The sequence below is a fragment of the Argopecten irradians genome, chromosome 7, assembly GCF_041381155.1.
Source record: "Argopecten irradians isolate NY chromosome 7, Ai_NY, whole genome shotgun sequence".
In the NCBI taxonomy this organism is placed as follows: Eukaryota; Metazoa; Mollusca; class Bivalvia; order Pectinida; family Pectinidae; genus Argopecten; species Argopecten irradians.
Genome location: NC_091140.1, coordinates 38,537,863 through 38,565,437, shown reverse-complemented (window position 1 = coordinate 38,565,437; position 27,575 = coordinate 38,537,863). Strand labels below are relative to the sequence as shown.

The window sequence follows — 27,575 nt, the reverse complement described above, 5'->3', positions numbered from 1 at the left end:
TCATCAATGTATAATATAGTGTCAAATTGTTATTATCATACGGTCATCAATGTATAATATAGTGTCAAATTGTTATTATCATACGGTCATCAATGTATAATATAGTGTCAAATTGTTATTATCATACGGTCATCAATGTATAATATAGTGTCAAACTGTTATTATCATACGGTCATCAATGTATAATATATAGTGTCAAATTGTTATTATCATACGGTCATCAATGTATAATATAGTGTCAAATTGTTATTATCATACGGTCATCAATGTATAATATAGTGTCAAATTGTTATTATCATACGGTCATCAATGTATAATATAGTGTCAAATTGTTATTATCATACGGTCATCAATGTATAATATAGTGTCAAATTGTTATTATCATACGATCATCAATGTATGATATAGTGTCAAACTGTTATTATCATACGGTCATCAATGTATAATATATAGTGTCAAATTGTTATTATCATACGGTCATCAATGTATAATATAGTGTCAAATTGTTATTATCATACGGTCATCAATGTATAATATAGTGTCAAATTGTTATTATCATACGGTCATCAATGTATAATATAGTGTCAAATTGTTATTATCATACGGTCATCAATGTATAATATATAGTGTCAAATTGTTATTATCATACGGTCATCAATGTATAATATAGTGTCAAATTGTTATTATCATACGGTCATCAATTTATGATTTCATAGTGTCAAATTGTTATTATCATACGGTCATCAATGTATAATATAGTGTCAAATTGTTATTATCATACGGTCATCAATGTATAATATAGTGTCAAATTGTTCTTATCATACGATCATCAATGTATGATATAGTGTCAAACTGTTATTATCATACGGTCATCAATGTACAATATATAGTGTCAAATTGTTATTATCATACGGTCATCAATTTATGATATAGTGTCAAATTGTTATTATCATACGGTCATCAATGTATAATATAGTGTCAAATTGTTATTATCATACGGTCATCAATGTATAATATAATGTCAAATTGTTATTATCATACGGTCATCAATGTATAATATAGTGTCAAATTGTTATTATCATACGGTCATCAATGTATAATATAGTGTACATTTACAAGGTTTTATGGTCACTATTCAAAGGTATGGTCCGATCTATATATTACATTATCATTTTACTGTTTGTTATCTCCAATTATCTGATGGCATCGATCATCAGTTGTACGAAAGTCGGTTAGGGTCACAAAAAGATGGAGTTTTTTGTTATTGCAATTTCTCGTAATAACGAATTTTAAAAGTCTTTATTACGAGAAGTCGTCATTACGAGTTTCAAATGTCGTTATAATGTAGTGCAAGAAAATTGTCCTTACTATTATTAAGGGAAAAATCGTTATTACGAGTTTTACAAGTCGTTATTGGGAGAAAAAAAGTTGTTATTACGACTTTCAAAAGTTGGTATTACGAGAACTAAGAGGCCCATCTGACTATAAACTGGCACAAAACAACATAGTCACAGTATACAGTGGCTAACAATCAAAGCAATACAACAGACACCTTACTTGAAGCTGCTTGTTTCCAAAATATTTGATGACGTTGACTTTAAAATTACGCCATTCACTTGAACAAACTTGGTAGCCCTTCATTCTATGCTACAGACCCAATATCATTCAATTTCAATAATTGACCGATTTCCATTTAGGTTTCTATAATTTGTTGCTTGGTTATTTTTACATCCAGCAATATCAAGCTCGTCCCCTACCGTCATTTGCATTTTCTAATCTGTGACAAGTTATTACTTAGTGCTTAGTTATGCTATATTTTAAGAAAGAAATATGTAAAACCTTTTTATTGGCGTAAACCATCTATGTACAAATTGATACAATTATTATGTTGCGAAAATATAAGTGATCTACGTGAATTTATATTTAAGGCCATGAAAATACGATCACGCCTCCAGTAATTTCCGTATAATTATTTTAGTATTGTATACTTAACCTGTAAGTTATGTAGCCTTTAAATAGTACACTAATATTATTTGAGAACATCTTTTGAATCATACGAAGTGACTTTAATAATTATAATGGTTGACTTTATTTCCATTCGATTGTACATTGAGTCAAAGACTCTTCTCACATGTGATCGAACATATTAAATGTACAGTATTTACAGACTGCTTATAATATATCCATACAACTTCGATACACTAATACAAATTAATTATTTCAATGTGCTTTACAATTGTAACTTGTCTTTGATATTGTACTAATTTCTATGTGATTGTATATGTGCGTATATGTGTGTATTTTGCACAATTCAAATAAGTTGTAAAATTAAGGAAAATAAAGGAATTGAATTGTATGAAGTTTGAACACATTCTATTGACATGTCCCAAGTTATCTTCCGGAAATTAAAATTTGTGAAAAATAATTTAATGTGTAAGTAACGGTGACCTTTGTTGTTGACCTTTTGACCCCGAATTCAACATCAAACTGTATTTTTTTCCATATGCTACATTGAGTGAAGTGTGCTCAAAATCCCTCACTTTGTTCTCAAGTTATCATCTGTAAACCAAATCCAGACAGGCAGACAGACAGACAGACAACTAGACACACAGACAGACAGACGGGACAAAACGGGGACAAACACTAGTACTAAAGTCCCCTCCGGTTTCGGTGATACTCGAAAATATGCATGATGGGAACTATCCGTGGTTTTTAATTACCGTTTTCCCTATACAAAGCAATGTATTCCAAGTAGTAATAGAATTCTTAATAGGTAACGGTCATCTAGCATGGATTCGCGCATATTTCATTTTTCTGTTCAATGTATACAAAGTAACAATTTCTTCCTACCTTCACATACTAATTATTGATTTAACAAGCATATTCCGGCATCACTTTTACCATATTGTGTTTCTGTTTCTATATTTAATGTGCTGTATATTTTATTCACTGAGAAATAGGAGGAAAAGAAAAAACAAAAACAAACAAAATAAACAAATAAACAAACAATACAAAAGAGAGAAAGTCTTCGTTATGTAGTAAAACTCGATAATTTAATTCGCTACTTAAGAAATTCGTTGTATAGATAGAGTTAATGGAAATAAAAACAAGGAGAAAAACTTACTTAAATGATTTTTTTACAATAATATGTATTATCAAAAATACCTTTTGTCAAATGTTCAGATAGGGTTATGAGTACCAGTAATAGGCAATTTGCAATTTCAAATTCATTTCGTTATAAAATAAGGTAATGCGTTGTAACCGAGTTTGGTTTATCCGAATTTTACTGTATATGATCATGTCTCTGTGCTACTCTCACTCGATCCTCTACCAACTGACACTTCCTGAGAACAGTTTTCAAAACTGAATCAGATACCTGTATAAACACATAGCTGAACTTAACTTCTTCCATAAAGTTCAAAGCAACACACAAATCGCTCAACATATTAGAACAGAATCATAAGCGGTTTTGATATTTTTAATAAGAATTATTATACGTACATATTTACGCATATGTTCAGTATTCTTTTAAGAATATATTAAAATGACAGAAAGATACAAAATGAAAATGCAGTACGTAGAAACGAAATGCGCCGTTTGGTTGATCATGGGTTCAAATGATGATTTGGGATGAATTTATTTCCTACGCTACAGACATGTAGAGGTCGAGACATGCCATGACCTTGCCGGAATTGGAAACTGATCCGCGAAGGTGATAGTCTCCGGACGGGAAAGCGGCAGCATCAACCTCAAAAGAAGCGGACGGGACGTTGTAGTTGCCCTGAAAAACGAAATTGTTCATGTAAACAAACGAAAGACAGCGTGTAAGTTTCCTATGGTTGACCTAATACTATTTTTTTCTTAGAATGCTAAATTCTGATTTTCACTATAGATGGTGATAGTAGTAAAAATATATATGGCGAGTTGACTTTGCTTTTAATTGATTCTCTTTTAAGTCAAGGTTACTGTTCAGTAGATTAAGTATTTACTTTTGTCTCTATAATCAGATAGGAAAATTAAATGTTAACTTCACGCCACATAAGCTTATATAACAAGTCTACGTTTAACGTGTTTCTATGAAATACTACATTTCGGGTCGAATTCAACATAGTCGATTTTTATACATTTACCAACAACTTGAAAATTACAATTGAAGAAGCACGACAAATACAGTTGAATCTATCAAATAACATATAGGATATATGCATGTTCAAACAACTTCAAAAATAAAATTGAAGAAAAATGGCCATGTCATTTTGCTTTTAATGAATACTATTACTATAACAGCACACAACTGTATCCTATTTAATAATAATTCATTAATCAGCATATCTTAATATATCACATTGCTTAGTGTGACACCGCTCATTTCCAGCCTTATGACTTACGGTTTTGAATGGACACTGACAGTCTATTCCTGCTGACACGAAGGGATCTGGACAGGTAACAGACTGCAGCATTTCACATACATCATCGTAGGTACATGATCCGAAATTATCTATACAAGGCAGCTTAACGTAGGTAGATCCAACCTTCTTCTCAATCAAAAGCGTACCCTAGAATAAAAATGAATGGTTAATTAAAGGTTTGACTGATGTGTAGCTGGCGTGGAGCATGACACTAGAAACTAGATGTGCATTTAGATGTCGAGTTTTGCATTTTGTTTGTTTGATCAATTAATGTCCTTTTAACAGCCAGGGCAATGTAAAGATGCCCCCATGTATGCGATGTGTGAAATGTAGTTGCCGAATTTTGCATAAAATACAATGTTCTTAATAATGAATGCACCGATGCATGAACAACTTTGATAACAGACAGGTTAACAAATAAATAAACCAACAATAAACAATATAGATAGCAAAGCAACTAAATTACGATTATATTCTATTTGATAAGTAATTGTTTCATATTGAAAAGCATAAAAAAAAAACCAAAGAAATGGAAATTTCGATAGCTATATCATTTTTAATAATATATTTCGTTTACCTGCAGGGGTGCAACCACAGAGGTAGAAATTGTACCCTTGAACCCAAGTGTGAATGTACCAGGGAAATTTAAGGGGTCAGGGGTCAAGGACACATTCTGAACTTTAACTCCAGCTCCTCCACAATCGGTCCACTTGAATGCACCTAGTCTCGATTTGATACCCTGGAAGTTAAAAAAACCCACATTATCTACTGCTAAGTACTGCCAATGTTAGTTTTTTGTTCATTTCTCTGATGCTTTACTAATAAATTCATAATCATATTACTAAACTATGATTTATTCAATGACTAGTGAAGAATATGTAGTCTAAAATTAGATGTGATAAGCAACAGAGAAAGGAGAAGAAATTATGTGTTCTACTTCGTTCAGAATTTTAAAATATACTGAAAGGAATTTTAGAATTACGTCAAATAAGATTTATTTTTCTGACAACATTACAAAATATTTTTTCAAAAGTTGACAATACAGTATTTAACCTACGATGTGCAGTTTATTTAATGATAATATTTGGTTTTGATTTAATTAAAATATATTCTATATCATGCATAGCATGCAATGTTTAATCCATGTATGACTAAGATGCACTTACAATGAACGTCTTGACATGTGCATGAATTAACATATTTCACTCACAACACACGCGTTTAGATACACAGAGAATCTCTATATGTATATAGAGAAATAATTACATGGCAGAAATCTAACAAATTACAAATGTAGTAATGTTCTGGGTCCATGGCTTATGTCATAGTTAAAATCGTTTGATGACAATCGATGTTTACAAAAACAAATAGAAATGAAAGATAATGTCCAGGCCCTGATAATCTTAAAGTTTACATTGTATTTCATCTAAAATATTCGTTTATACAAATAGCTTAAGTAACGTTCACGGTTTGAAGAAAAAAAACAATATTTAACTTTAATTCCCAGCGACACGCATTCTAATATACCATTTTATATGTATAACACATTGAAAAAGGTGACACAAGTCAACATACCTTGACTTTATGGAATAACACATGTATACCGTAAACATACATATAAATATATGAGCGCAGTCAAATTAAAAATGTAAATTTTGATTTTTTAGCGCCTATATTATCCTCTGTTGTCCGATTTCAAACATTTTACACGGAAAACGCTTAAAGAATGTTTACATGCAAATGCATTGGCTTTCCGGCATGCTATTTGATACAAAGTACATTTTACGCCTACTGATGCAAGGAAGGGTGACTTACCCATTTCTTTAAAAATTCATCAGATTTGTACCTCTCTGGAATGATTGGCTTTGAGAGAAGATCTAAAACCTCTTCGGTTTCATCCTCAATGAGAGTTGGTTTGTATTCTAACACATTGGCATAGCAGGAAGCCAAACACAAGGCGAGTACTACGAACGTCTTCATCTTGTCTGCAACTGAGTATAATAGAGAGAGCCCTAACTCCACCTCATATACCCCCTCATACGATAAGATAGAAAGAGGCCCAATAGAGGGAAAGTTACGTAATGCACTATATCTAAGAAAAATTTTAACTGAACATATGTAAGTTATTATTTGTCATGTAATGCAATATTTATAAATGGAGATATTTTTTTTCTGTATTTCTTTGTTTGCTTAGACTATTATGATAAATACTCAGTAATTAAAATTAAAACCTACATGTACCTCCGGTCAGTACTCGTTAAGAAAGCGGTCATTTCAATTGGTGTCATGTGGATCCCGTGATGCTAGAGATAATGACGGGGTATGTCCACATAACGTTGCACATCATGAGAATTCATGTCCCTGCACATGTCGATATCGACCGAGTAATCTGTGATATAAGCAGACATGTCATACACTTTAATCTCTCGCCGTGGTAGAAATGCACAATCACTGATGTAAGTAACACAAGCTAAAGTCCTCCTTACTCCCCGGCTAGGATCTCGTATTATTTGATCATATGTTGACAAACCAGAAAAACAATAACAACTTTCTTTTGCATAATAAAGAAGCGTAAATCACCCTTAACTTACGCCCTCTTGATTTTTTTACCAGGGAGCCTTGAAGTTGAGAGGAGAAAAATAGATACAAAGATATCTCGACAATCTTATCTATTGTTAATCGAACAAGTTATCAATTTTACGAGAAAATGCATGCCCTCCAAATTTACTACTATTCAAATGTTTTTAATGGATCAAAATACAAACAAAAGTGACATACATCATTCAGCAAACTGACAAAGAATTTAAAACAATATTTCAAAACGGAGAAAATTCAAATTAAAAAAGATGTATTGATTGCGAAACTGTTGGACATTGTTTTTTGTTCAAAGTTTATTTTATCTTCCTTTCGTTATTATTATTACCTTAATTTAAAAAAAATATAAATGTTACATAGAATTATTACCGGTAACACCATTTCGATTATTACATTGTAATAAGACGTTGAAAAAGCCCAACCAACCTACAAATCAGTTTTCGTTATGTCTCCTATACACCACCGAGACATATATCACAATGTTGGAGAGAAATGCAGTCATGTATGCATGAACAAAATATGTAGATTGTTTCACCATATTTGCGACCTTCGAGTGATATTTTAAAGATTTTTTTAGCTTCATTTAATTAGCCAGCATACATAAACCTTTAGCTCATCTATTTCTGACATTGCGTGTGTTTTAGTTTTGCGTGTAAATATCCACACATATACAAACAATATTGTTTCACGTGAAATTCACGTGAAGGTCTTTTCACGTGAAATACATATGAAGAATTCCACGTGAAATTAACTGTTTTGCCCCAGTTTAAATGAAATTCACGTGAAGAAATATTGCCTGTGTATGTGTGGATATTTGTACGGAAATTATATTATCAACAAACGTCAACCAAACGGTTATTCATATTTACTCCAAATCACTTCTATGATTTAATAAAAAAACATTGTGATATTTGATTCAGCGATTCAGATGAATTTTATTTACATTTCTTTTCACAAATTTTGAAGTAAAGTCAATACAGGCGGATTTGTTATATACCTGTAGATGCTTTTAAAGCATCCATACTTTAGTTGTAATATTATCGTAACTACAAAAAACAATTTTCCAATGCTATAGATACTCAAGAACACTCAATATGTTGTTTGAACCTCGAGCGAGATACACATGGGACCATCCTTTACCAGTGCAAAACCGACTGATTTAAATAAAAAGTGGACGCATTTGTGATAATGATACCAGCAATGAAATTTTATTGTGTTCTGACAAAAAAGAGATTGAATTTGATTTATGTGTAAATATTAAACCATAAAATTAATGCGCTCGGTGTCAAATGCGACGAATGCTCAAAAAATGAATATGCAGTCAATGAACAGTGTTAAAATGATATCAATAAAAGCTAAATGATTTTCTTAAAGTTATGGTATGATTACATCAATTAAGTGTATTTGTTACTAGTTTCCATCACCTTTTTTTTCTATCTGCTGATGACGCGTTGATTAGAGTGTACAGACTATTTGTTTTTATATGAAAGGTAATTTGAAGTAATATAAAGGCGATGATCAGGACCACATGGATTGATCTATAGTAGAATGTGGCACACAGTGGTACATATCTACTTGAAAATAGTCTGGTACCAGTCTGATATGTTCTGTGGTCGAAATTCCGGAAATTGTTTCCGCTCGAATTGGCCTATAAAGGTGACAATGTTGAGAGTATACGAACATTGTACAACTCTATAAATAGCACATATACATGTATGTATTAAGGCGTTTAGGCACTGACAGGTACATGTAAGTATTATTAAGTTTCTTTGTATATTTTCTCCGAACTTCCCTGCAGGGTAAAATGTAGATGTATAATCGTTAATTTCGCAGTCATGGCTAGACATTGTACCTATACGAGGCCTTGATAAACACATCAAGTTTCAATTGAAGACGACAAGTACAATGTATATGTGCGGGTCGGGTACGTACGTGTAAATACACAAACATAGACACTCGTTTGTACCTGTACAACACCTGTGATGTATCTGATGTCGTAATCTCAGGTAAGTTACAGTTATCTATATACCGGTGTTTATTATAACTCTCTGTCTCATATCCGTGTTAACTGCGATGTCACGAACTTTACATTGCTGGTATAATAATGATATAAGTCTAACGTAGGTTGTTAATTTAGTACATACACGTATAGGCGGTTTCTTAGCACACGGTGTATACACATGTATAGTTGTAATTGAGGAAATGATTTGTGATATATAAAATATACGAGGCAAACTAAAGGTGCTAGTGTATTAATATGTGTATGTATCATTTGCTATTTTCTTCACGACTTCCTTCATGCTTGATATAAATAATGCATTTGAGTAAACTACATGTAGATCAATAGTGAAAGCAAATGAAAGTACTTTATTGAAATGAAACAGTCCTAAACAATAACAAATATATAAATCTTCATTTAGAGATATGCAGTGGCATGGGGAGTAGAGGAAGTATTAGCCATTCATGCGGTGTATAGTATGTATATATGCAAGTTAAGGTTGAGAAAACAAACGCACTCTACACCATTTACTCCAAACACTTATGCTTACTTCACATTTATCAACAACAATGAGTAACTGCAGCTGGTGAACCATTGGTGTATTGTGACAAGAAATTATTCAGAATAACCTTCGTTGATTAAAAAGGAAGTAAAATCAAGAACTAAACTTGTCTCGTATTTCATGTTATTTATAACATGATATGAATCAATCGATAAACGATTTCTAAGATACTTAACGTCTGTGTTAAGTTTTAATGCCTTAAAATATCGACCGTGTTCGTTCACTTTGACCTTAGTTGTAAAGCTTAGACAAACAAACAAACATCGTTCAATTTAGCACATAAACCACCACGTATTTGTATGCTAAATCGTGTAATTCATTTTTATTTGAATGCTATTTAGCACGTCATTACATTTGTATGCTAAAGCAATGAATTAGTACCCGACAACTTTAACGCTATTGTTTCAGTTACCGATCACCAATTCAAAGAAATAGGGGTTGCAATCAGTTTTCAATTACCGACAACACACAGTCTTTTTATCTTAGATATTTGTTTTGAATGTAACAACATGCAATAATGCCAACAATAGCCCTATTGTAACTAAAATGATTATATTGAGCCTTTTGCAGATACTTTTATATTATCAGTACGGTACCAAGATTATGTATACGTCTATAATAAAGCGTTCAAACAAATGTAAATAGAGCGTGAAAATCGACTCGTTTTCTGCACGTATGTGTTAATAAAACATGGGCTCGTATATGTGTAAATAAATAAAGCATGTTCTCTTATGTGCAAACAACATATAATCCCACTCAAGGAGAATGTAAATGTAGTACCAATGTATAGTTGACCACTACATGACGAAGCCAATCTGTTGAATGCATGTACCGCGATAACACACAAGTACAATGTAGATTCCTTCTACGTCTTTGAAGCATACTCAAATGTAAGGTGTATGGAAAAGTAAAATAAAAATAAAAAACCGTTTCTGTATCACGCATACAACCATGAATGAAAGCATGATTTCTGGCAACGTCGTTGTTATAAACATTTAATCTGATATCAAAATAAGTATAAAAACCATTCATATCACTTCGGTGAATGATTCGGTCACAATATCCAAGCTACCTGGCAGTATTTTCCTTCGATATTAAATACATATTTAATGGGGCAAGGTTCAAAACTTGACTTGAAACCAAATAAAATATTAAGCGATCTTTTATTTTTTTATGAATCGGTTTGAGTTTAGTATGTTGTTTAAACAATAATATTTATCTTGCCTAAAACAGTTAGATAACTATTGCATAATATCATTGCAGATTAGTAGGATTAAACTTGTCATTTGATATGGATCGATTTTTCAAGATGTAACTGTGATATGAAGCGTTCTAGTTTCTGACTTGCATATGGAAAATTCTTCGAAATCGTTACTCAAAGATAAAGTTTCATGTCATCTAGTTTCATTATCTTGTTTTATGAATTAACATATTGTCACTGTTCTAGACTCGGCACAATGGCGAAACATATATCCGCTGGGATACAAAGCCGGATCCAGTTCTTCAGTGATCCCGGCTGGACGTGTAAGAGGTGTGGGGACGAAAATGATTTTCAGGAAAAGTTTTGTAAGAAGTGTGGTCGCAGAAACGTGGCACACGCGAGACTTCAGAAAAGCATCAAAAGAGCGTCTTTGGATCGTACAACATGGCATTGTTCCCAGTGTACTTTTATTAATCAGGGTATTCATCGATTCTGTGAGATTTGCAACACGGTCCGAAGTGACCAGACTAGTAAAGATAAACATGGACCTACTGTAAGAGATAGTTTGTTAGATGATAATGCTAAATGTAACACTATCGGCCCAGGAATGATAGACAACTTCACTGGCAAGGAGGAAGCCAAACTTCGTAATCATCAAGGAAAAGACGAGGATGACCGAAAGTCACGCCTTAGTAGATTCTTTGCATTTATTACTGGTTCTTCAGAGAAGACATCTGCAGAAACGGAGAGTGGTAAATCAAAAGGCGAGAAGAAAAAATCAAAAGGCGGTGTAATACGAAATAGTAAACTTTTTCAAATCTTTGTTGGTGATAGCAAATCATCTGATAAAATAAAAACAGATGACGAAGGAACTCGACAAAGTACGTTTTATTTGGATGGAATAACGGAAGAACAGGAAAGTGAAAACCAAACAGAGGTATCACAAAAAACGTATGTTAGTGAATGGAAACATCCAGGTATTGACGTGAGAAAGCCTGACAAAAGGAAAGACGAAAAGAAACCCGGAGGTATTGAAATTGTAATTAAGAAACCCGATAAGAAAATCGCAGAAAAGGAAGCGATTCGTTTAGATTTTGATAAAAAAAGATTCGATACAGTTGATGGTGGCGAACGATCCGGAGATATCAAAGGTTGGGAGCCCCGCAAAGTATCACCATCACCGAGACGCAAAGAAGGGGCTGGTATTGAGGACAAAAAGCGAATGTTCGAAAACATATCGGAGAACAGACTACCATCACCTAAAGCAAGATATGCTGCAAAAGGTAATGACAAAGACATGGTAACTGTTAATAAACAGACAGAGAATGATAAAGATACACATGAGAAAAAGAAAGAAAAAGACAAAAGGGAAACAGAGGACAAATCCGATAATATGCCCAAGCCTTTATTTCCTAGGCAAAAGGACAAAGAAGATGCGAAACCTAAGCAAACTAAAAAAGACGCAGATAGCGACAGGAAAAGATGGTCATGTAAATCATGCACATATCTGAATGATGACTTAGCACAACGATGTCGAATGTGTGATACACCAAGACCCAAAATAGAAACAAATAGACCCTCAAAATTAATGAAAAGGCGCATGCTCAGAAGTGGACGTAGTTTGAAAATAGCGGACTTACAAAAACAAGAAGAAAAAGAGGCGCACAAGAAGTGGGTCAACATAACCTATTTTTGTCGAGAGGTAAGCCTTTCACTTTTGAAGTTAAGTCAAAACAGGCGGATTTTTTATATTCTTAAATCATGTGTATTTTATTTTTAATATTATTTCAGTTCTTTTCGAACCGATGGAACATAGACGTATGTCGATTATTGTTATCATAAACAAATCAATTTTTCATTTCATAGACACATTTTTGCTTACATACACTGCCCTCCAAAAATTCTGTTACACATTTCCTATAAATGAAATTAAAATGACAAGATAACTTCAATATCTTTTAGTTATCATGTGTATATCGCATTGTCCAGATACTTTATATGAAAATATGAAATAATTGAATAATTAATAAAACCTGTTATAGGACTTAATTAGAAAAAATATTTGTATTAAAACACCAAAGTAGCATTATCTCCCTTTATATCTTTAAAAAAAAATGACAAAAAATATCTCCAATTATTTTGTTAAAAACATTTTATACATAATTAAGAGAGTTGTAACAAATCTTTTGTAGGGCAGTGTATATATGAAGTGACCTAATCAGATTGAAGTTTAGTTTTCAACCTGTTTAAAAATAATTTTAAAGGTAATGTTTTACAAATTAACTGATAATATGTGCTCAAAATTCTAATAACTTATATATATATATATATATACTTCAATGACAATTAAGAAATGCTAGTGAAGGCATTCTAGTGAATAGTGAATATTTTATTACAGAATGGGACAATGTTTATAGACGAACAGTTCCCGCCCAGTACTAAGTCGCTCTACTTCAGACCACGTGATACCAGTGAGAATCCAAAATGGCTGCGATGTCATGACCTTCGACCCGACGAGAGCACACAGGACAAGGACGATTGGGTCGTATATCGACAGAATCCATTGGCTGATGATATAGGTCAAGGTCGTCTTGGAAACTGCTGGTTAGAGTTTATATTGATGTGTTTCTATACATATTTCATTTTCCCAAATCACGTTAGTATTCTTTTCGCTATAGCAATAGTTTTGTAAAATGATTAACGCATTTTATACCTCCCATACTTCACTGGGTTATCCCGTGGTTGTTAGGGTAAAGACTAATCTGTCTTACACAAGAGGTGATGGGGAGGGGGTCTAAAACAGATCACCGGCGCTAGACAATTACTCAACGTGTTTAATATATGCAGCGTAACCGTTGTTTTCGCGTCATGGTCAGTTGATAGCTTTAGCCGGTTTCTGATAATTTGTAGGTTATATTACAAACAATATTTTTGTAGCTACTGAAAAAAATGTCCTTAGTTTCATTAGCACATAGAAGGACTTCATATTTTTAAAACGGAAATCAGTTGTGATGTCAAATGAAATTTTACCAGTCGTTATTCAACTTTAACCCCGGAAGACGTCGGTTGGTTGGGGACTGTCATATACAAAACAGAGACTTAGGGCCTTAAGAGATAGTTCTATCAATAGGCAGTTTGTGATGACTCACGACTATGTGTGTACACAACAAACATTCTATAGACCCAGTGATAGCGAGATATTGACAAACACAAATAGGGTTAAATACAGTTCAAAGTTTTCACTGATAATATTGATAATATTATTCACAACAGAAAATCAGTAATCCATCCATCTTAGGGATAATGTGAATATATATCGTGAAAGATACTAAGTACACATGTACTCAAACTTAAAGACCCATTCAATTTCCGAAAAGTATTTAAGTTTTAACTGTAAACCGATCGAGTTTGATAACTTTGTAGAGCCTCAATACTAATTAATAAGTTAATACTACACTCATCATCATTTCCTGATTAATTTACACGGATAAATTAAATGTTTCCCTAACGTAGGTCGTGTTACATTGCCTGGTGCATCACAGCGGTGTAAACCATATATGAGAACATAAACTGACACAGGATACCTTGCACTTTTTAGTGTTTTAACATCATATAAGGCCATCGATATAGATATTCTGTAAACGCTGTCGATATAATTTTCATTTATTTTTTTATTTTTGTTTCGAAAACATAGTGACTCTTTCCAATTCTTAATACAACTAATTACTGATTGGGGCGACCAGTATGATTTTGTGTAGGTAATATTTCTTATACTTAAGAATGTAAGTATATAAAATTGATACACCTATTGCATTATAAGACTTATTCATATAGTCCAACCAATTCGTTTATCTTTTCTCATTTTATTACGTGAAGGCTGAATGAACTACATGTATCTTATTATAAAGTCAAATATCAAATGATAGGAAGTCTGCAGTGTATTGTTTTGTCTTAAGTGGCAAAATTAACTTCGAATTTCATGTGATATGAATTTCACATAATTGTATTGTCGCTTTCATTCATTCTAACAACAAACGCACTCATCTCCTATCTTTCCAACACGCTGAGCGGTAAGCTACTACGTTGTTCTTTACAGAAGTCATGTGATCAACGGTGCAACTATTACGCCCTTCCTAAAGGGAATACATATCTATTATGGACCATTGTTGAGGTTCATGTGGTGTAATACCGCCCTGGTAGAATAAATAATGACCGAGGACTTAGCTCGGACGTATAAGCCAATAAGAATAGTGGAAATCTAATTAATATTGATATATATTTGATCTGTCGCTATTTAAAGAAAGTGTTGTGTTGCATATATGTATCATATAATAATTAATTTAAGTTTCTAAATGATATAGATGTTCTCTTGAAAGAGAAAAGAGAAATAAAAGATCTTAACAGGATATCTCCATTTACATAGGTTCCTAAGCGCTCTAGCTGTTCCGCGTAGAGAAAAGAGAAGTAACATAAATTATAATTACACGTATATATGCATTTATATAGGTTTTTGAGCGCTCTAGCTGTACTCGCGGAGAGAAAAGAGAAGAAAAATGAATTATAATTACACGTTTATATGCATTTATATAGGTTTTTGAGTGCTCTAGCTGTACTCGCGGAGAGAAAGGAACTATTGGAGAAGATCATCCTGACCCGACAATTCTGTAAGGAGGGGGCATACCATGTCCGCCTTTGTAAAGACGGGAGGTGGAAGATCGTACTAATCGATGACTTCTTCCCATGTGACCAGTACAATCGTCTGCTGTACTCCAAGGTAGTTTTAGTCATTGTTTTATTATATAACAAATAATATCTTTTTTGTTATTTTAGTTAAAAAAATATAGTCTTTAACACCGTTTTGCGTCATGATATTCCTCCATATATGTATAATTTTATTTCGCATGAAGCTTATCTTTTATATGATTGTCCGTTAAACTATTAGACTGAACCTGACATTTACTGTAATTTATGAGAAAGAGACATGACATTATTTTCGTCTTTTTGATATTATTTAGTTCAGACAAAATTTATCTTTTATTGGACTGAACCTCAAAGCGACCTTGCCGGTACATAATACATCTTTCTCCGTGTCCATATCCAGCATTTTATTTCTATCTGGATAATTAAGTAGTCGTTGTAAAATTTGAAAAAAATTCATGTTGAAATAACATTCATATTTGACATGGATAATTAAGTAGTCGTTATAAAAGTTTTGAAATAAAATGTATTTTTAATCTGGATAATTAAGTAGTTTTAGTTTAGTAAATTTTGAAAAAGCATGTAAATGTATGCACAAAACATTTTCGCAGTCCCGGAGGAAACAGCTTTGGGTGCCGCTGATTGAAAAGGCGGCTGCCAAGCTCCATGGTTGTTATGAGGCATTGGTGTCCGGACGGGCGATTGAAGCACTGGCTTTACTGACGGGAGAACCATGCGAAACGGTACAACTACAAGGTATTATGTGTTTGTATTATGTAGAACAACTCAAAGCTCTCTCATGAAATTATGAAAAAAAAATGCATCTCGCGAAAAATGTTTTTTACAGTATTGTAATTGTTGTACACAAACCCTAAAAAGAGTGTATTGTATAAATAAATTTAGCCTATTTCAAAGAATATTGTTTTCATGTCAATGTTGGTATCTCTGTTATATAATCGCTATTCAAGTTAATCCTTAAGTCAAAATATTGATTACACCAAGTGATGATAATAATATTACTTTTCAACAGAACAAGCAGACGATGATGTGGAAATAGACGAAAAGAAAATTTGGAAGAAACTCGTTAAAGCTCGTGAACTGAAGTAAATATATTCAACAATATTTGAGCTCACATCAAAGTGAAGTAACGAAAACCTATACAAAATGTAAATTATGATAACAAAATAATACAATAATACTAAAATTAACGTGACGATAAATAAAAATGATAAACAAAACTAATTAGTTATTAACATATCCTAAAAATATATTACTTCCCTTTATATACGCAATTATTATTATGTTTTATGATAGGTTTTTAATGGGGACGTCTTGTGGGACACTAAACATGAAGTCCAGTGAACTACAGCATTACGACACCATGGGTCTGATACCAAACCATGCTTACTCCCTCCTAGATGTACAGGATGTGGCGGGAAATCGGTGAGCATGCTGGAGGAACGTCAATAATCATGACATTTCCTCACTTTGATTAATTAGCCATGATCCTATCTATATATATAGAATTATGTACGAAATCACACATGGCTTGCTTAGCACCAAGTATGATGATTATAAAGTCATCATTTAATTACTGTTAAAGTAGATCTTTTATTTTTTTTTAACTTTTTATAACATAAAACTTTCACAATAGATACACCATCAAAAAATGGTGAGTGCTAGGAAATTTTGTTCACCTTTACAAAATAAGCGTCCACGTTTACAGAGCCTTTCTTCTACGTATACACCATTATGCAAGCAATTCTACAGTTCTTGTACATACCTGTATAAACAGAAAGATTTTATCAATTAGATTCATATCAATACAAATACAGAAGAAGGGCTTAAGTTAGTTGCGAGTTCGTAGTTCCTAGTTTAAGTGAAACGGAACTATGAACTCGCAGCCAATTTCAGCCCTCCAATACAAAATAATACAGAAAATAGTTATTATTTTTATGATTTACAGTTTATATGAAAGAGCATCAGTAGCGATAAAACAATCACGATTTTCTCCCCTTTGGTTACAAAACGACATTAACACGAATTTAAGCTGTTACTATTCAATTATATACTTGTTTATGCTTATACTACCACCCTCCTTTCTTACAGGTTGGTAAAGATCCGAAATCCATGGGGTACAGTTTCCTGGAAAGGCAGCTGGTCGGACAAATCCTCTAATTGGTCCCAAGTAAGCGACTGGTCAAAGAAAGGGATACAGCTAGATGGCAATGACAAAGGAATATTCTGGATGTGTCTACCGGACTTTATGAGGTAGATTCTGTTAAAATAGATCGCATGTTAGTCATTTGTATATGTTGTTTTATTAAAACGCATGTTTACGACGAATTATTACTGAGCTATATTGTTTCTTTTTTGCTTTTGTAAACATGTAAACAATGAGTTTTACACTATGTTCCCGGCGATCACGGTAGCCCCGTTTGCCCGAAACGTGGTGCGCCGTGGAGTTTTGGCTATTTTTGTCTCTGTATTCAAGTTGAGCTAGGTCTTGTGAAGTTTTGCCACGGTCTTTTACGGATTACGTCATGGACCGTGGATATACGGGAAAGTGCTGTTCCAGGAGGTTAAAGGTACACTACGGCTTTAGCACGGTCTATCAAGGATACCACTACGTTCTCACTAGGCCTGTTACGATCTGATGAGGTCTGCCACGTTTTACACGTTTTGATCAAGCTACGATACGTTTTTCACGGTCCGCCAAGGCTTACTAGGGATGAAAGTCTGATACCGGGATATTTTGAAGCAAATGAAACAATATTTATTGCCGAAAATGTCATTTCAAACACATTTTAATTACAAATTATATTTGGTATGAATATATAATTATTATAGCCAAGTGTTTTTACGCCATTTTTTTCTGTAATGGTTAAGCACTTAATCTGTCTTTTGCAATAATAGCTTTTGTATAATTTGATGGTTTTAATGTGTTTGATAATGACTATTTCTATTTAATAATACAAATAATCCATGAAGTAGCAAATATGTACCAGGCCAGGCAATGATACTTCATCAGATATTGGTTGCAACGTAAGACCGTAATAAGACGTAACACGCCGTATCACGTCGGGCTTTCAATCGCTACAAGCCGTGATGTGCCTTGACAGAACGTATCGAAACGGTTATCATCCACCTTGGCTTGCCGTCAAAACCTTGACAAACCTTGACAAAACGGCACAAAACGTGCAGCCAATCTGCATCAACCGTGATAAAACGTGGAAAAAACGCAACAGAACGTCACAAAACTTGAAATCACCGTTAGATTCCGGGAAACGTGCTTGCTGCCCGTTCCACCACGGACCGTCTGGAAGTTTTGTTACGGCCTCGCACGCATTGTTACGTTTTGTTACGTCAATCCCGTTTTATGACGTCCTGTGGCGTTTACCATCTGTACCGTGACTGCCGTGGCAAATTTTTTGACAGTTTAAAAATCTGGCACGGCATCCACGGTAATCACGACCGCTCACGTTTGTCTATCACGTCCTTCTGCGTTGTCTCAAGTTGTCTCGCGGTCACCACGTTTTGTCCACGGTGGCCCGAAACGGGGCTGCCGTGGCCGCCGGGAACATAGTGTAAACCTAGCATAAACAATGAGTTTTGTTTGCTTATTTTACTATTTGTATTTAAAGTTCGTCCTTGTTTCATTTGATAGAAGAAATACTTTCACAATATTAAATCTACAGCTCTTGTTTCAAAAAATTCTGACGGAAGCATTTCTTATGTTAATGATTTATTGTAATTGTTTATTGTATAATTTGTTGTTTTTTAATTGTTCTTAAACGTTTAGTTGAAATTCATTTCATTTGTCTTCCAGATACTTTGATAGCGTAGAGATATGTAAAGCTCGGCCTCATTGGAACGAACTACGAATCAAAGGATCGTTCCCCCCTCATGCTGACCAGCCCTGGAAATTTATCACCTTGAACATTTACAACAGGACTCAGGTGGAACTTTGTTTGTTTCAAAGGACGGTTAGGTAAGTTTGATGTCATTCTTGTTCTCGTAATATTTACAAAACACCTAATGTCAAAGAGGATGATATATTTCTATCGTTGTGAACAGAACAATGATTTCTGATTTCATTAATAACTGTTAAACCAAAGTTGACGTTTGGTCGCAAAGGATATCACGGAACTGCAATTATGTTTAAGCGATATTTCCTGCATGCCACATAAATATGAATAATACAAGAATAGACAGGTTTAGCCACGCTTCCCCTTAACACTGTATAAAATGTATCGTAGTATTGGAAAATGCCAATAAACAGACGACATTCCGAAACACAGAAATAAAAACAGTATTACAATAGCTGTAAGTAGGTAATAAATATCAAGTTGGAATTTATCCCTTTTATTTTGAGATGTAAAAGAAAATCTTAATTTAAAATACGTTGACGTATTACATTTGTAATAACATATAACCTTAACCTTTTATATTTAAATGTTATTTTGTCCACTTTTATTTACATGAATATGTTTCCTTTTGTTAGGGGTGAGGGTTTGACCAAAGAACCCTTTGTTGACATGCTCATTATTGTAATGGAGAATTCCAAGTCATCGAAAGACAAAGTACTGTCCAAGGTTGTGTGCAACAGTCGGCGTGCAGCCAAGCCCTTTACTGGGTGTGAGATTGACCTGGAGCCCGGGACCTATACTGTGGGCTGTCTAGCTTTCAAACACTGGCAAACAGGTGGGTATATTATTCCTATTGTACTCATGTTTATATCCTGATAGTGTCATGGCAATTATATATTGTTAACTTATCTTTTTAATAAAGTGTTGCAATGAGAATATTGAAACATGGCAACACAAATTTATCAATGCATATACTTATAATGGGAAAAAAGAAAAGAGTTAAATAGTGAGAATACATGTAGATAAAGCAATAACCTGGAAACCGTTATTCTTAAAATAAATTATGTATTAGATCTGGCAGGTCAATTATATTTAAAATAGATAAAGTAATATAAAAACTGTTTACAAACAGAAAACCCGTCTGAGCGTGCCCGATGACACCACCGACATTTGGTGATATAAGTTTCGTCTGTAAGTCACGCGGTAATTCTTTAAATAAACACAATCATATGTATTGTTTCTTTATCAAATAGGTGTACCGATGTCTTCCTCGTTGCGCATGGCTACGATTGAGGCCCTCAACAAGGATTTCGTTCTTACCGTCCACAGTTCTGGGCCTATTCAGTCAGAGGAATTCGACACAAGCAGCCCCACGTGCAGATTTACATTGGCAGATGTCATTATACTGTTGGCCCTCGAAAAGGGAACCAAACAAGAGGTTTGCTTTATTTTGAAACATATTGCAAAATACTTCATTATGTTCAATGAAAAACAATTATAAGTGCGACTAAAAACGTTTCTGATGTTAGAATTTATCGGCTTCCTATATTGGTCTGAATTTCTGACTTCCTGAACAGAAACAATTATATCTGTACTTCATACGTCTTTTTAGCACACGTTCATATTTCATTTAGTGGCAATACGGTTAAGATGTTCTGGCATATATACACAAGTTCTTCGACTATACGTCGTGGATTTTGAATCCCATGTTGGACAGTTGCCAGGTACTGGCCGCTAGTCGATGGCTTTTCTCTGGGTACTTTAGTTTCCATTCACAATTACACTCTGCAATTCCTTGAATGATCCTGGCTAGTGATAGGGCATTAAAACTATTCAAATTCATTAAGTGTGTGTATGCGATTATTTCGTGGTTTCAACCATTATACAATTCATATAATCGCTCAATCTATAACAAGATACTAAGATACTACTTTGAAAGCGATATAAAATGTATATAATATTATATGGAAGATTTAACAAGAGAAATAATGAAATGAAATTATCAAGATGATTATGTTATATTCAGCTATCTCCTGGTTTGAATCTGTATGGCTTGTGGTGGTATGGCGCTATATTCGTTGTGGAAAATACTACAACTGACCAGTACGGACAGGTCAAGTGTGACACGTCACGGAGTTCCTATCTCATCTCTACACGAGGTACCTTCGTCACCATGGATTGTGTCCCGCCAAAACACAGGTACGTCAGAATAGCCAATGGAATATATATGTAGCAAAACACAAACTAAACTGATATACAAACGCACAAAATGTGACTAATTATATCAGGGTCAGTGTAAATGTACAATGTCACGGCACTTGTGGTATAAAAACACAGAGAATGAATAATAAAACTAGAATAAAACCCTGGCTAAGCTCCTATTCCGTCTTTGCATATTACAAAGTTACCTCCCTTGCGGATAGTATCGATTGTTACATCATTATTTTGTGAGCGCAACTCACGTCGTTTTCTCTGAAAAATATGACGTTACTTTCGCCAACACCTGACGTCACAATCAATACCTGCTTTTAAAGGGCTGATAACTCTGTAATATGCCAATACATAATACGTTTTTAATAGAAGATACTTTGATATTTTACTTGAATATGTATCTCTCTACCTATGGAATATCAAAGAAATTTAACAAAGCATGACAATTTATTGACTCGTGCCCTGTCCGGGCCTCGAACTTACGATCTACGGCACCCAATCGCCTAGCCAAACATACCTGCGCCTTCAACCACGGCGCCACATCCACATCCCTTTTTTATCTCTCTACCTATAAATATTGTTATCACAATAATGCTATAAATAAATTACAAACAATTCCACTGGCTATAGGAATGTTACATATATCATCACATTTTCTTTGGATTATAATGATTGAAAATGCTAAAACCATAGAGTTAAATGTTAGTAGCCGAAAACTTTAAAACTTATGTATAAATAAATAAACTTTATTTATTTAACATCGATTGAGAAACAAGTTATACAACTTATGTAAATCACTCTCGATTGCACATATGTATTCGCGCGAGGGGTCTTAGTGTGGGAGGAAATCGGAGTGCCCGGAGAAAACCCACGTGATCGGGCAGGTGACCCCTAACCTTTTCACGTCCGTGCCGGGGATCGAACCCCGGCCGGCTAGGCGAAAGGCGAGCGGCTTAACCACTACACCACCCGACCACCCATTATTTTTTTTTAAACTTAGTGAAGCTTCGACTAAGGCATTAATAGCTTAAATATCACATAACTTGCCCATCTAGCCATGTCATACGGCCATGTCATAAATATCGTAAGGCACATGTGTAATAAAACTACTGTGACATCACAGGTAGTTTTTACGTCATACAAATGTAATCTATATATGACGTCACATGATTGTCTCAGTAGACGAAAAGTCACTTCCGAGCCGGATTTCTAGTGTTTTATATCGAGACTAAATCTTAAGATCTACTCATAACTCTATTATTAAATGTTATGTGATAAAAATAATCTTAAAATTGTGACGATGTGATATGAAATTTATCAAACTAGTTTAATAATCTGATCGGTTATATGCCACTCGCCTTTGATCATCTATTTATGATATATCATACGTATATTTACCTACATTATATATTTTCATTACAGGCAAGTGATACAAGTGTTAACCCCTCTAGAACCGGTCACTGGTTGGTCCACAAACCGGTCAATGCAATATTTGTTGTCCCCAAATTCCGGACTTTATAAAGAATGGCGAGCGCCGGACGGAGTATTACATATGCCGGAAATAACACCAAACGTGTCCGCTCTCCATAGTCCAAGGCAGTTTTGAGAGCAGTAATATCATATTGTGCAAAAAGAACAACATCCTGCTTAGAAATTTCAAACAGTATGTCTTTTCATTTTAAGACTTGAGAATGCCTGCTGTCTTTCTGCCAGGATAATATACATTGTACAAAATGTAGTTTTTAAAGTGAAACTTTATCGAACGTAGTATTAGTACCAAGTCAATAATGTTTATAGCAGGGTAAAGTTTTCTGACTGTTGTAACAAAATGCCTGATAGTAGCTGTCGTCGTGGTATGAAAATATGTCTTGCGAATGAAGTACAGAAGATGTAAGGATCTTCAGCACATAACTTCACGTAGGATGTTACTACATAACGTTGTCAGAATAAGGACCTCTATTGTCAAGAGATTCATTTGTTATATAATCTATAAATAAATTTTCTGTGTGTAAAATAGAAAGTATGACTTCACTCGAGATGATAAACAGACGTTTGAATAATTAGCTATTATATCTTTTACATTTATAACGATAAGTAATCAAAAATTATAACGTTTCTTGTCCACGTGGAATCTCTAATCGATGATAAATGAAGATTTAAGATTTTATTTATATATTTTTTTTTAAAAAACTACATGTATCTTAATAACTAATCAGGGTCTTTTTATATGGAACTTTTTATTAGTACTAAGTGCTAAATGGAATATGCGAGACTTCATCTGATATACATTGCTAATGTTCATTACTTTTATATTTGTTATTATACAGTTCTTTTTATATTATACATTTTATGATCTAATTAAAATTTAATTTCTTTTATTATCAGTTGAGATTGCGTTATTTCTGATTGTCAATACCGTCATCCTGATTTATTTATGTCATGCTACTTCATCTTATCTTTATGACTAACAAATAAATTATCTTATGAAATCAATCAAATCTTTACGTTTTAACTTTTAATTTTTTAAAGATGCTCCACCGCTGACAAATGGTATTTTATCACTATCAAAAACAGAAGCAGACGATTTAGTACTTTTCTTCAGTTACAAAAGTTACTTACTTTACACTAATACCACCATTGAAAAGTTTGAGCTTCTAATTTTACTTCAAGTTAAGAATATGAAAAATAATTAATTGCATCCCGAAAAAAATCCGCACTATATATCCTATATGGAATGAGGTACTGATTACGCATGCACCAAATGCAAAACAAATTATTTTATATTATTTTTATGTTAACTAGACATATATATATACACGATTGAACACCAATTATTGTTCAAATGATGAATATCATTTATACTCTGTCGGCGGTGGAGCATCTTTAATTAGAAAGCCTTGCTAAAAATTTGACTTTTTCTTATTTTGGTTTGTTAAGCCTATTATATATGTTTTATGTTACATATACACACAATAACGCTGAATTGACACAAATCTCTGCCATTACATATTGAAGCATGATATATATACGTTAACTACAAAATTCATTGATAATGGACAAGATAAGACTAAAATGAAATGACTGAGTGTCGATGTCGTAATCGTGATTTTATTTTAGCGATTGAGTTAAGCCTATTATTTATATTTTACGTTACATATGCACACAATAACGCTGAATTGACACAAACCTCTGTCATAACATTTTGAAGCATGATATATATATACAGTTATTACAAAATTCATTGATAATGGACAAGATAAGACTAAAATAAAATGACTGAGTGTCGATGTCATAATCGTGATATTATTTTAGCGATTGAGTTTTTCATTTATTGCATTCCCATTTTCTGTCTTCATAACTATAACAATTGTGTTACTGGGTTGTATAACCAGTGTTCCTTGCGGAGCCATTTCCCGAGTCAAAATTCTCCAAAGCTTTTATCATTTTTTACTCAACACCGATTGATTTTCATATCATCAGCGGATGCTAGGGATAATTTCATGCTTTACGGTTTCATGTTTTTAATACTATAAAATTAATCGCAAAATAATGAATAACAAAAAATTCGTATAACATATGGTTGATTTATTATGCATGAAATGACAAGCATATGTAATCAGAACATCACAAGGAAAAAATCTACATGTAGATGTCTCTGCTCCACATCAATATACGATTTCAAATTTTGCCTGATAGAAATTTACAAATATTTCTCGAACAAGTGAGTATAGAGCTACATCTTTAGTACTTGAACTCAATATGTTTATGGATATTAATCATTTAACATGCATGTACATGTATTCCATTTTGTGTATATGCAGTAAAGCATTTGTTATCGAACAAATACTGTTAGAATATTAATCAATAATAGTCCGTAATTGTTATACATGTAGTTTCCTATCATAGAGCGTCATTGAATTGAAATGAAAACGATTAGGGTCGTTGCGTATACCATCTAATATTTTTCTTAACAAATGTACAAATTAAAATGAGACGCGTAAGCTATAAAATGTTCACAAAGTCATGGGAAACAATTTATCTACATGTATGTTAGCGACTGATTGTAACCATAATTCAGCATGCTGAGGACACATCGGAAGTTCACAGGGACAACATTCATCCTATCGTCATCCAACTTTTAGAAGACCTACAGTACTACAACACCAGGGCAACATATGACACAACACAACGCCCGACCGCTTTCTCATACAGCATACAGAATATCATCAAGCTTAATGAAAGTATGCACTTCACTAAAAAAGACACAACATAGCATATTAGTGGCAACACATCTCCAGCCAATGAGACAATATTCAACATATCCTAGTCACAGATAGACAAAAATAGCACCATCATACTAAAACAACACCTAATACATCACAACGCCAGCATTCTCAAAAAAGATTAAAACGACAATATACTAGGACACTTTCTCAATACATCGAAACAAAACACAACACAACGCCAGCCTTCTCAAAAAAGATTAAAACGACAATATACTGGGACACTTTCTCAATACATCGAAACCAAACACAACACAACGCCAGCCTTCTCAAAAAAGATTAAAACGACAATATACTAGGACACTTTCTCAATACATCGAAACAAAACACAACACAACGCCAGCCTTCTCAAAAAAGATTAAAACGACAATATACTGGGACACTTTCTCAATACATCGAAACCAAACACAGCACAACGACACACGGAAACAACACTTTGAAATAACAACAATCAGCTAAATGAAACAACAGGTTACGTCAACATACTTGTCAAGAATTCGGAATATGCAACTATGAAACCAAAGTATACAATGAGATAACACGGTGTCTATCGAAATAGGACAGCAGATAATATACAATCAACTCTTTCTTACAACGCAGCATGACGCCAATGAACTAAGTCATCACACCGATATACCATACGCCACTATATGTTTGGTTTGCCTACAGTTACATTAGTGAGATCAAAAAACATCGGATGTCAGTATCTTTCAAACAACTTTGGATTTTGCTCTTTGTAAGTACTTGACTATTGAAACCATGTCAGGGATTATGATAAATCCAATCATCGTCACTAGCAATATGGTTCCGAACGTCCCGATCGTATTTGATGATGGTCGGAAGTCCTCGGCAGATGTCTTCTTCCGAATGTATGATCGATGACAACAGTGTTTTGTTTACAGTCAATTGTTTCTTCGTCTTCTCTACAAGGGTCATTAGTTTCTTCTGTGTAATATTTGTGTATATGGAACTACGATTTGAACATGGATAAAAACACCTTAAGTCCCCTTGGTTACACTTATTATCGAATTCTTGTCATCTAACTAAAATAAATCAAACGTTAATTTTCATAATGCGGGTCGTCTTATTTTCCCGGTCTTCGTCCTAAATACCACGCGTTAGTCGACTATAACTGCGTCAGACGGCAAAATAGCGAAATGATTCCCCACTGTTAACATATACAGTATTACGTAGGGAAACTTTTATTCGATGTTGCAAGATTTGGAAAGGTAGTGGGCCTAAAATAACATTATATTAATATGTACATTAAGAAGAATAACGAAAAATTATGTTTTTGACTTGATAAGGATTAACACTCCATCACACATTTTGCAATATTCATCAATCATTCCGTCAAGGTCATAATTCTGTATATAATGATCTTCCTCTAGAGGGGTGATATCTAAAACGATTTGTAAAATAATTTATGAAAACTTTTCTTAAAACATTAAATGAACCCGGAAAATCATCATTCAACATAATTTACATATCAGTAGTTAATTGCTATCGTAATGATTTTGACTTCTGAAACAATTGAAAATATATGTTATTTAAGACAACATAAAAATTTCAATGAATCAACTCAATCTATATATATATAATATGATTCTAGTAAGATGCCTTTCATAACTTATTGCTCTGAAATTAGATAGATATAAGGTCAACATATGAAATAAAATTTCATTTGCAACTTCATTTTGTGTTTAAAGTTATATGTGCCGTAACTGAGCGAAAATTTTGAGAGGCTT

At 33.6% G+C, this 27,575-nt stretch overlaps 2 protein-coding genes across 4 annotated transcripts; one reads left to right on the top strand and one right to left on the bottom strand.

The window, feature by feature from the left end:
• Positions 1–3,464: 3,464 nt before the first annotated feature.
• LOC138328374 (ganglioside GM2 activator-like) lies at positions 3,465–6,424 on the bottom strand. Its single transcript, XM_069275160.1, has 4 exons — positions 6,225–6,424; positions 4,987–5,148; positions 4,389–4,556; positions 3,465–3,781 (listed from the first exon to the last, which is right to left on the bottom strand). Exons 1-4 carry the CDS (start codon positions 6,387–6,389, stop codon positions 3,644–3,646), a joined length of 633 nt encoding a protein of 210 aa, XP_069131261.1. The 5' UTR covers positions 6,390–6,424; the 3' UTR covers positions 3,465–3,643.
• Positions 6,425–8,649: 2,225 nt separating this feature from the next.
• On the top strand, positions 8,650–24,021 carry LOC138328373 (calpain-15-like). 3 transcript variants are annotated; one of them, XM_069275157.1, is made up of 13 exons: positions 8,650–8,753; positions 11,013–12,468; positions 13,165–13,370; positions 15,357–15,540; positions 16,076–16,220; positions 16,495–16,567; positions 16,779–16,907; positions 17,574–17,735; positions 19,294–19,455; positions 19,969–20,168; positions 20,587–20,771; positions 21,360–21,532; positions 22,967–24,021. In XM_069275157.1, exons 1-13 carry the CDS (start codon positions 8,716–8,718, stop codon positions 23,148–23,150), a joined length of 3,297 nt encoding a protein of 1,098 aa, XP_069131258.1. In that variant the 5' UTR covers positions 8,650–8,715; the 3' UTR covers positions 23,151–24,021. The 3 variants fall into 3 exon arrangements, with proteins under 3 accessions (XP_069131258.1, XP_069131259.1, XP_069131260.1); XM_069275158.1 differs by lacking the exon at positions 8,650–8,753 and adding an exon at positions 8,771–9,010; XM_069275159.1 differs by lacking the exon at positions 8,650–8,753 and adding an exon at positions 9,029–9,479.
• The last annotated feature ends 3,554 nt before the right edge of the window (positions 24,022–27,575 follow it).

What these genes read in the sequence shown, in the direction of transcription:
- LOC138328374 (XM_069275160.1), bottom strand. Translation starts at nt 6,389, where the DNA reads ATGAAGACGTTCGTAGTACTCGCCTTGTGTTTGGCTTCCTGCTATGCC. An exon ending in ATGAATTTTTAAAGAAATGG is followed by an intron (nt 5,149 to 6,224) that starts GTAAGTCACCCT and finishes TTTAACTTCCAG; the next exon opens with GGTATCAAATCGAGACTAGG. An exon ending in CTGTGGTTGCACCCCTGCAG is followed by an intron (nt 4,557 to 4,986) that starts GTAAACGAAATA and finishes TTTTTATTCTAG; the next exon opens with GGTACGCTTTTGATTGAGAA.
- LOC138328373 (XM_069275157.1), top strand. Translation starts at nt 8,716, where the DNA reads ATGTATGTATTAAGGCGTTTAGGCACTGACAGGTACAT. An exon ending in TTAGGCACTGACAGGTACAT is followed by an intron (nt 8,754 to 11,012) that starts GTAAGTATTATT and finishes TCACTGTTCTAG; the next exon opens with ACTCGGCACAATGGCGAAAC. An exon ending in TGTCTACCGGACTTTATGAG is followed by an intron (nt 17,736 to 19,293) that starts GTAGATTCTGTT and finishes TTTGTCTTCCAG; the next exon opens with ATACTTTGATAGCGTAGAGA.